The following is a 10,703-nucleotide window of genomic DNA, read 5'->3' as shown; positions in this document are numbered from 1 at the left end:
TTTTTTAATTTTATTTTTTAAAAAACAATCATATGCTGACAGGTGTCTTGTAACCTGTAATATAAGGTTACATGACCGGTTGGGAGTGTTATTGGCTAACGGGGTATAAAGTTTGGATTAATAAAAAATAATCCAAAATAGGGATTAATATTGGTGGATAAGGCAAAGTTGGGATTAATCATGGCAATTTCTCCTATATATTAATCATGGCAAAGTTGGGATTAATCATGACAAAGTAGGGATTAATATTGGTGGATGAGGCAAACTAGGTTAGGTCCCGTACCATGCACGGTTATTTTCACTATTTATCATTAGTTTAATGCTACATTTAATTACAAAAAAAAAAAAAAATTATACCTGAGCTAATTGCAAAATTAATGAAAATTTACTAATTACAATATATAGAAAAAGAAAATTATATCATAAGAAAAAGAGGGAGGAGTATTACATGCTCAACTAATAATATGGAGTATTAATCAATTACATACTACTAAAAGCGAATTTTAAGACACACTTGTCAATGTATTATTAAAAAATTTCCCGCCAAAAGTACCTTCTAAAAAAATTATTATTACTTAAGGAAAAAAATTATATCTAAATTGTGACATAATTTGTTTTATATAAAATATAAATCTTTTCCTAAAAGATTAAACTATCCATTATAAGTTTATAACTATTACATGTTTTTTAAATATTTTCTCTTGCATGCTTTTATTTTTAATATACTCTGTATATTTTTTAATACTCAAGTCATTATATTAAAAAATTTATAATAAAATTGTAAAAATATTTAACAATCGTGCATTGCACGGGATTTAACCTAGTTATTGATAAAAAAAAAAATATTGCATAGTATTAAATAAAACAATATTCCGTTGTTTTAAGTTGTCAAAGTTACCCTTAAAAGAGAATTTTTACATAGAAATTGTTGAACATATACATACTATTTTGTTTGATAAAAATATTAGAGTAAAATTAAAATTGAATGGAACACAATTATTTGAGAGACCTTTATTTGGGTAAATATTCGCATTTAATTCTTGTCAATTAAATTTTTTTGTAAATTAAGAAATATATTATTTGAGAGATGACCATGAGTATTTTAGGCTAAATCCATTATAGAAATTAGAGAATATATGTTGAAATAATCACTCTTCCTATAATTGATTTGCTACATAAATTCTTGTTGCAATTATTTTGCTTCTATTAAGGCTTTTTTTTTTTTTTTTTTGAAATCATAACTACTATTAAGGCTATTTACATTTTAATTGATTCTTTTTAACCTCATTAGAAATCTACTTAATTAAAATAAAAATAAATTAAAAAAAACCCTAAAACAAAGGACACATCAAGAGATGACACGTGTATATTGATGATATGTGGACTACTATTGTATATTATCAAAGTGGGGAATAGTTCAATCATCAAAAAAAAAAAAAAAAAAAAAAGACCGATTAATAATGTGTTGTCTTATTGGTTAAAACTAAGAGCTCGTGTATAATAAATTATACGAAATAGTTTATCTACATGATCGTGCCTTTGTGGATTGTTTTGGTGATAAAAATTTAAAAACTCATATATATACTACTACATATAAACATAATCCCGAAATTTGAAATACAAAAACAATAAAGGAAAAATAAAAAAATAAAAAAAAAAAAAAAAAAATAACCCCTTGAAGTTGAGTATAAACAGCATAATAATGATCCTAACCCAAAACTAATAAGACAATTTAGCCATTAAATATGCATTCCCTACACACTTCAAATTACGAATATGAAACCAAATAAAAACTTGAACTAACTTCACTATTATATATAGAAAAAAAAAAAAAAAAAAAAAAAAAAAAAAAGTCCATCTAAAAAAGAATCTAAAAAGAATTTTTTTAAAAACAATAAATAAAATAGCACATTCTAATTGGTAACAACAACAACAACAACAACAACAACAAATCCTTGTCTTAGCCAAAGTTCCCACCCTCCCATCCCTCCCTACCTTCTACTCCTTCGGTCCTCAACCCATATATTTGCACTTTGTAATTGACAGATGTCTTCATGTCATCCTTTCTAACTCTCCTCCCCCCTTCCCCCCTCACCCCTTCCTCTTTCTCTCTCCTCCAACTCTTCTCTCATTTGTCAATATAAAAGTAACACCATTTTCTTCAAACTAGTCATCTTATTTCTCCATCAATCAACGTTCATCCATTTTTCTCCTTTTTTTTTTATAACAATGGTGGTTTCATCTCATCTTGCATTAGACCAATTCATCAAAACATGCAAACCAATTAACACAAATAACACCCTTTTTCCTATTGTAATCCCAACTATAGACTTAAATTCTCCAAATGCTAAATCAATGATCGTTAAGGCGTGTACCGAACTCGGCTTTTTTAAGGTTGTTAACCATGGCGTTCCTACTCATATGATGACACAGCTGGAAGACGAAGCTCGTAGTTTCTTTAGTTTGCCTCAGGCTCTCAAGGAAAGTGCTGGAAGTCCTAACCCTTTTGGGTATGGTAACAAGAAAATTGGTCGTAATGGCGACGTTGGTTGGCTTGAGTATCTTCTACTTTCGGCTTCTCCTGAGTTTATTGCCCAAATTTGTCTGTCCATTTCTCCTGATAATCCTGATGTTTTCAGGTTTCACCTCGCTCTACTCTGTTTTCCTCTGTTTTTGCTCAATCACAATCTAAATATATATGTAAATACTACCTTTATGTGTCAAATCGTTTCAAATAATATGAAGCAGAGTTATATACCATAAAATGACTACTAAGACCAATCTTGTAATGACACGTATGTTCAGGTGTGCTTTAGTGAACTACATAGCAAAAGTGAAGAAAATGGCAGTTCAAGTATTGGAAACAATGGCGGAAGGATTGAAGCTAAAAGGAGAAGACAGGAATGCTATGAGTAAGTTAATAAAAGACGACGAAAGCGACTCGTATTTCAGGCTGAACCATTACCCACCAAAGCCTGAGGCATTTGAAGCCATTAGTAGTGGTAGAAATTTGGTAGGATTTGGCGAACACACAGACCCACAGATCATCTCTGTTCTTCGATCAAATAACATTGGAGGCCTCCAAATCTCTGTAAATGATGGAAGTTGGGTCTCTGTTCCACCTGATGATAATTCCTTTTTCATACTTGTTGGTGACTCTTTGCAGGTAAACCAACCTTCTTATCTGCTTCGCCTATTCTTTGTTTTATATTCGGGAATTCACGACAGAATCACGCCACAATCAGTGTACTAATCTAGTTGTACCTTATATTATAGTGTTATGTTAGAGTTTTGTTTGATAAATGAAATTGAAGGTTTCATAAGACAAATGGATTAAAATGGCAAAACATTTAAGGTGGAATAGTGATCATGGGATGTTGGATGTTTGATAGTGAGGTCTAATTAATATGGTAGGCAGTCAAAAATTATGATTAGAACAATCATTATAGGATGGAGATACATTAAGTTTCTAGCTAGTTCAAATTCTCTTTGTTTTGGGTGTATCTTTCAAAGACCTCTTGTGCTATATTCCCTTTGTCATGTAAATTGTGCAATCCTTTTGCAACCTGAACTTGTGAATGTGTGATTAAGAAATTGACTATAGAAAATACAAAATATCAAAAATTAAAATAAAAAACATAAAAATTAGTTAAAGGTTATTAGTTGTGTCGCATCATCTCAACTTTAAAATGGTATAAAAGTAAAAAGAAAAAAAAAGAGGGAAAAAAGCTAGTGTTTTACGACATTAGAACATGCAACCTACTAAGTTATTAAAAGTTACTTTATAAACACGCAAAATATTTTATATAATTTTTTTGTTTTTTTGACGATTAATTTAATTTAAGTATTCTTATTTACTTTTCCTCTCTACACAACCTAAAAGCAACTCTAAATTTGCCCTTAGAGACATATAAGTAGATTTGGGCAGTGTTTTAGTGGGCTAACTTATTAATATTTGTACTCGTTAAAATTGATTGTGGCTTAAATTTGTACGGTCATATTTCTTTGGTGGAGATGTGAAGAACAAAATTAATGTGTTCAAACTATACATTTATCGGCTGATTTGTCGAAATTGAGTGTTCAAATTCATAATTCAATAATGAAATATTCTAAATAGTTTTGACGGCTAAAAATTTGTCAAAATTGAGGGGTCAAATTCATAATTTAATAATGACATAATTTTATTATATTTACACAAAACGATCACATGATGAGATAAAATAATAGTATTCATACTACATTTTTTGACCAGTGGTAAAATCTAGTATGGATTTGGACAAGTTCCATTAAAAGTGAAAAAGTTAGTTTGAAATTCTATGATCCTATCCATTTGTGTACTTGTTTGGGAAGGTACCAATATAATATTGGTGTACTAGCTAGCGTCATGGTAAGGTTCACAAATCATGTGTTCATTGCGAAAAAAGTTTGTGCAATTGTTTACATATATGAAAGGTGACATTTATCCGCACCATAATTCCTTTGTTGACTTAGATGTTGTGGTTTTTGTAGATGTCACAATTAATTAGTACGATTTGAGTTTGAGATCAGACGTTTTTATTCATAGATTCATAAGAATATCAATTTTAATTACATAGTATTAATTTTAGAGTTGATTTGTATTGTAAAATATCTCAATCTACATCCAAATTAGTCTTTTAATATCAATTATCAAATATAATTTACATAGGAGCCAAGTATTATTGGTTTGAGTCAAAGTTTTTGTCAAACTAGATATCGATAGTACGGAAAAAGTCCGAATAACATTTAAACATTCCATGACTAATACTATATGGTCGATGTCAAAAGGATGGAATGTCCTTTTTTTTTTTTTCCTTAAGTTTTTTCCGACCTTATCTCATTTTAAGAAAATAAGTGTTTATCCCGTGTGAAATATCTAAGTTATTGTTTTGTTGGTTGTAGGTGATGACTAATGGAAGGTTTAAGAGTGTGAAACACAGGGTTTTGGCTGACAACAAGAAATCAAGATTATCAATGATCTTCTTTGGGGGCCCACCTTTACGTCAAAAGATAGCACCTTTACCTTGTATTATGCAACAAGGGGAAGAAAGCTTGTACGAAGAGTTCACATGGTGTGAATACAAAAAATCAGCTTACAAATCTAGGTTGAGTGATAATAGGCTTTTACGCTTTGTAAAGAGAAGAATTATTTAGTAATAATGTCATACGTATGTATTAGAGTTAATTATAGTTAATTATGGTGGTTAAGATTTTGTAAGATACAACTCGCAACGATAGTCATGGTAAGTTACTAATACATAGGAAAATATCAAATTAACAATCAATTTCTTGAGTAATTATTGTCTACTCTTGAACTTGTCTAGTACGAAATATGTGTTTAAGTATATAACATTAAGGTGTTTGGTTCATCTAATTTTGTTTAAAGTTATATTATATAATCAAATAGTATATTATTGCGTTTGAACTTGGTTGAATTTATATTATCTTGTTTAAAATAAAATAAGTTAAAAATAAAAAGAAACAATAGGCCTTGCTTTTATTGGAGGAAAGAAAAACTCAAGATCGCTCTTTGATCCTAAATATCTTAACAAAAATTAACTCATTTATCGAGCTATTATATGGAGATATAATGTGTTAACATCTTTTTCCTTTCTTATCATCCATTTTGCTATTTTAGTTATTACACCTATAATATTTAAAATACAGAAAATGAAGTTTCAATATACTCTTCCATCGTGCATCCCTACCTATATTGAATTGACAAAGACATGTAATCCATTTCCTTTAAAAATCAAAATAATTGACCTTATAGAGTTATAGTTCATTGATCCAATAGCTATGAGCCAGATAATTGGGCAGTTAGGAATAAAGAGGAGGGCAAGGGAATCTCCATCCTCAAACAGCCTCACTTAGCTTAGCAAGATGCAAACCCTAAACCTTTAATCTCGAAGATTTAATGTGAGAATCTTATCAAGGGAGTAAAACCTTCCTTGTTAGAATAAAAGGTAAGAAAATCGTGTAAAAATAAAAAAAAGTGAATATATGTTAATAGTGTGATTCAAACTTTCAAAACTTTACTAGTCGAACTTTCGAAAATGAAAGGAGTATGAATTGAAGGAAGAAAACATGTGCAGTAGTACACAATCAAGGATATTTGTGATTCATGCCATGATGTCAAAAAGGTGAAGGAAAAGGATAGGTTCAATAAAAGGAATTGACTCAAGCAATGTAATCAAATTAGGCGCGTATTTTGTTTTGTACCCCCAATTTTTTTGTGCATTTTTTTTTTGTGGTTTCCAATGTAACTACGACTAACTTCCCTAGCCTTAATCCAATAAGGTTATATCATCAGTTGATCAGATTATCATGTGGTACGTATTGGTAAGTTGTCGGGAGAAAAGGCTGTATAAGTATTAAAAATTTATCAACCTCTTGTGGTTCTAACGATAAAGAAGTTGGCACGTACCATACATTTCTTGAAATATCAATTTATATGGGCAATTTTTTGAGGGTTAGAGATCAGAATTTGGCCCCTACTACTACACTTTGTCGACTGTGAGGCAAGTACAGTACCATCATGGATCTTTTAATTTTGGCCTACAACCAGTGTTCATAGAAGGGTCACACTTTGATGGAGTCGGATTTGATAAGATAATTGTTAGTTGTATAAATGTTATGTACTGTATCGACTTGATTGAGTCTGCCTATAATTACGTACGAGACTAGTATTCTTTGTTATTATTGATTGGTATGATATTAAAAATATTTATACCCGTCAAAGTTAGTTTTATATATATATATATATAGGAATTAGGAACTAATCTGGTGCGTTGATCGTTTTTGATCCAATGGCTGATATCCTACCCGCGTTTTTCATTTCACTAATGGCATTTTGGTATTTTTGCCAAAATGAATGACCTCCTTTCTTTCTCTCTCTCTTCCATTCATTTTCTCTCTTTACGCGTCCTCATTTTCTCTCTCTAACATCGATTTCTCCGCCGTCGTGGATTTGAGTTCTTCGTCTTTGCGAATTTTTTTGCCCAGATTTTTCGATTTTGATCTTTTATTACATCGTATTCTTCAGTTTTTTTCATTCATTGAGGTAATTTTCTAATTGTATTTGTATTTTGTTTGTTTATTTTGATTTCATTGTTTATTTTGAGCTGAGTTTTTTTTATTTAGGGTTTTTATTGTAATTTTTCTTAATTTTTGCTTATTAATTGTTATTTGAATTATTCTATACAATTTATTGTTTGATTTTGGGTTTTATTTTTACGATATTGGTTTTTAATTCCTATTTTATGGTTTTACACTTACGGATTCAATGTAGTTGTTTTCTGCATATAGTTGCTATATTGCTTGCTGTTATTAATCTAGTAGTATAATTTATTGTTGTTTTAAATTTACTTTTTGCATTCAGTCATTAACTTTCCATTATTAGTTTTACTTAATTCTCATAACTTCATGCTTTCTAGTTTCTTCAAGTTTTTTTTTTTTTTATTTACTTTATGCTTTGAGTCATCTACTTTTTAGTATATCTCTAATAGTTTTTATTAGTATATTTTTTAAAAATATTATTTACTTTTAGTTATAGTTTATTTACTGTTTATTTACTTTCTCCTTCTATTCATTTACTTTTCAGGAACATGTCTGAAAGCGTAGAGCATATTTTTTTAAAAATATTGTTTACTTTTAGTTATAGTTTATTTACTTTTTCCTTCTATTCATTTACTTTTCAGGAACATGTCTGAAAGCATAGAACATTGTTCTTCTTCTGTCACTACTGAAGATAACAATGTAAGAATTTTTAAAACACCCAGTCAGCCTTTGCTTCCTAAAATATATTATAATTCTGGAGGTGATAAAGAGTATATGCCATGTTCTTCTGAAAACAAACCTTTTGTTGGAATGATATTTGGTACCCTTCAAGATGGTATTGCCTTTTATTACAAATATGCTAATGAGTATGAATTTAAAGTCCGTTCTAGTACTACTAAATCACAAAAGAATAAGAATGATCCTACTGGTAAAGGAGTTACTATAATTAAATATTTATTATGTAGCAAAGAAGGGTATGTGACAAATAACAAGAAACCTGGTAAAGAAGTTGAAGGTGCTTGTTTAAAGAGAAAGACTGTGAAGAGAGTTGGTTGTCCTGCTAAGATAAAATTTAGGTTTTGTACTGGTAGGAAGTATATGGTGTATTGTTTATATGAATATCATTCTCATCCTTTTTCTACACCTATTACTAGGCAGGTTACTAAACATGAAGTTGGTTTAAATTTTGCTCATAAGAAGTTTATTTTTGACAACTCAAAGTTAAATATAGGGTTGTTATGTCTTATAGGATCATGAAAGAACTTTGTGGTGGGTTTCAAAATGTCAGGGGCAGTAAAAATGATTTCAAAAATTTTTCTAGGGACTTGAAAGTTTATATCTCTCATGCTGATGGTGCAATGTTTGTTCAGAACCTTGAACAAAAAGTGAAAACCAGTAAAGGGAGTTATTATTTTGATTACTGTGTTGATGAAAGTAGGCATTTGACCCGTGTCTTTTGGGCTGGTGCTATTAGTAGAAGAGATTATCAATTATTTGGGGACTCTTTATCTTTTGATTCTACCTATGATACAAATAAATATTCATTGGTTTTCTGTCCTTTTACTAGTGTTGATAATCACAAGAGATGTGTTACATTTTGTGCTGCTCTATTATCTAAAGAAGACATAGATTCTTTTGTGTGGCTATTTGAAACTTTTTTGAAGTGTATGGGAAGAGAACCCTCTTGTATTATCACTGATCAAGATCCTGCAATGGGTATTGCCATAGAAAAGGTTTTTACCAAGACTAAACATAGTCTATGTATGTGTCACATAATGAGGAAGGTACCTAAAAAGGTTGGAACTGCTTTTTGTAATGAAACTGATTTCCTGAAAAAGCTAAGTGCAGTAGTTTGGGATAGAGAGATTGATCCTCATGTATTTATTGATGGTTGGAATAGTGTTATGGAGGAGTTTAACCTTGTTGATCATGAGTGGTTAGCATACATGTTCAAGATTAAACATCTTTGGATTCCTGCATATTTTAGGGGCCTATTTATGGGTGGGTTACTGCGTTCTACATCTAGGTCTGAAGGTGAAAACAATTTCTTTTGTAATTTTACAAACCCTCATATGACCTGTGTTGAATTCTTTGTCCGTTATGAAACTGCTCTTGATGCTCAAAGGCATGAACAGGATGAGTTGTACAGGCTTAATAAACTTGAGCCTCAATTGGTTACTAATTTACACTTGGAAAAGCATGCTGCTGTTGTTTATACTCGTTCCATATTTTATGATTTTCAAGAAGAATGTCAGGGAGCCTGTTTTCATGTGGTGTTGAAAGTTGTAGTTCTCTGTATGGAGATGGTGTGGAGTTTTCTATTATTGTTGATCATGAGAAAAGGAAAAATTTTGATGTAAATTTTGACTTGGCAACATATGAGTCAAGTTGTACTTATAGAATGTTTGAGAGTCAAGGTGTTTTATGTAGACACATTTTGTTTGTTATGAAAGGCAAGTGTATACGAGAAATTCCTGATGCTTATATCTTGAATCGTTGGAGAAAAGATGTTCTGAAGAAAGCTTCTGTCATAGATGTTGCTCTGGATGATGCTTCTAAGTATGATAAGAAGAAGCAATTGGTCGGTGATGTATGGTCCAAGATTTTCAGTTGTGTGAGTTTAACTGATCAATCTGAGGATGATTTATCTGAGCTTATTAGGACATTATCTTCATTTGAGGAGCAGATGATATTAAAGAATAATCCTGAAAATGCACCTAGTTCAAAAGAGGTAAAAGATGCTGATATTCAGGTTTTGGTTGGGTTAAATGAAGTTGATGTAAATGTCTTGCCTCCAAATCAGTGTCTTAATAAGGGTTCTGCCAGAAGTTCAAAGAGGTTGAAGAGTGCAAAAGAAATAGCTACTGAAGAAAAATCTAAAAAAGGTAGAACTTGTAGAGCTTGTGGGCAATCTGGTGTTTCCCATGACAGTAGAAACTGTCCAAACAAGTAGTCTTTCAGGTATTTTACTCTTAAGTGTGTTCTATTTAATTTAAACTTCTATTTATTTACTTTAACAATAACTTCATTTACTTTTTATTTTGTGCAGGTGTTATTATAGTTGGTATTTTTTTTATTTGGTATTTTACCTCTTTACCTTTTTTATTTACTTTAAGTTTTAATTTATTTACTTTACATTCTAATTTATTTACTTTAATTTGTGACAAATAACTGATGTTTATTTTTGTGCAGTTATTTTAATACTTGGAAATTAGAAGATGTTTTGGAAGATCAAGATCAAGATTTAATGAACAAATATTTTTTATTATTTTTATTATTGTAATATTTTTACATTTACTATAAGTAATTGTACTACAAAACTTAAGTTTAGTTTGTTTACTTTTAGCTATTATACTTTAACTTTATGAAATATTTCATTTACTTTTATCATATTTTATATCATATGAATTATTTGATTTATATAATGTTCTTACTTACAAAATTAAAGATAATTGCTTGTATTATTCCCTTTGTCCTAGAATACTTGTTACCATATCCATTTTTTGTTCTAAAATACTTGTCACATTTTTCATGGAACCCAAGTTGACAAGATAATTTGATACCGATTTTGAACATGAATTGACATGTAAATGAGCCAACCCAAATGTAACCCATATATTATTGAC

The 10,703-nt window shown here is 30.1% G+C and overlaps 2 protein-coding genes across 2 annotated transcripts; both read left to right on the top strand.

Moving 5' to 3' along the window:
- The first annotated feature begins 1,925 nt into the window (after positions 1 to 1,925).
- Positions 1,926 to 5,381, top strand: LOC145634926 (gibberellin 2-beta-dioxygenase-like). Its single transcript, XM_081686256.1, has 3 exons — positions 1,926 to 2,639; positions 2,806 to 3,166; positions 4,921 to 5,381. The coding sequence occupies exons 1-3, from the start codon at positions 2,230 to 2,232 to the stop codon at positions 5,170 to 5,172; spliced, it is 1,023 nt and encodes a 340-aa protein (XP_081542382.1). The 5' UTR covers positions 1,926 to 2,229; the 3' UTR covers positions 5,173 to 5,381.
- A 2,341-nt stretch (positions 5,382 to 7,722) lies between these two features.
- LOC145636991 (protein FAR1-RELATED SEQUENCE 5-like) lies at positions 7,723 to 10,030 on the top strand. Its single transcript, XM_081688516.1, has 3 exons — positions 7,723 to 8,171; positions 8,327 to 9,372; positions 9,531 to 10,030. Exons 1-3 carry the CDS (start codon positions 7,723 to 7,725, stop codon positions 10,028 to 10,030), a joined length of 1,995 nt encoding a protein of 664 aa, XP_081544642.1.
- Positions 10,031 to 10,703: the final 673 nt, after the last annotated feature.

This window comes from Chenopodium album, chromosome 6, assembly GCF_948465745.1.
Source record: "Chenopodium album chromosome 6, dcCheAlbu1.1, whole genome shotgun sequence".
Classification (NCBI taxonomy): Eukaryota; Viridiplantae; Streptophyta; class Magnoliopsida; order Caryophyllales; family Amaranthaceae; genus Chenopodium; species Chenopodium album.
Note: the sequence above shows the minus strand (reverse complement) of the source record. Positions and strands in the feature narration are given on the sequence as shown.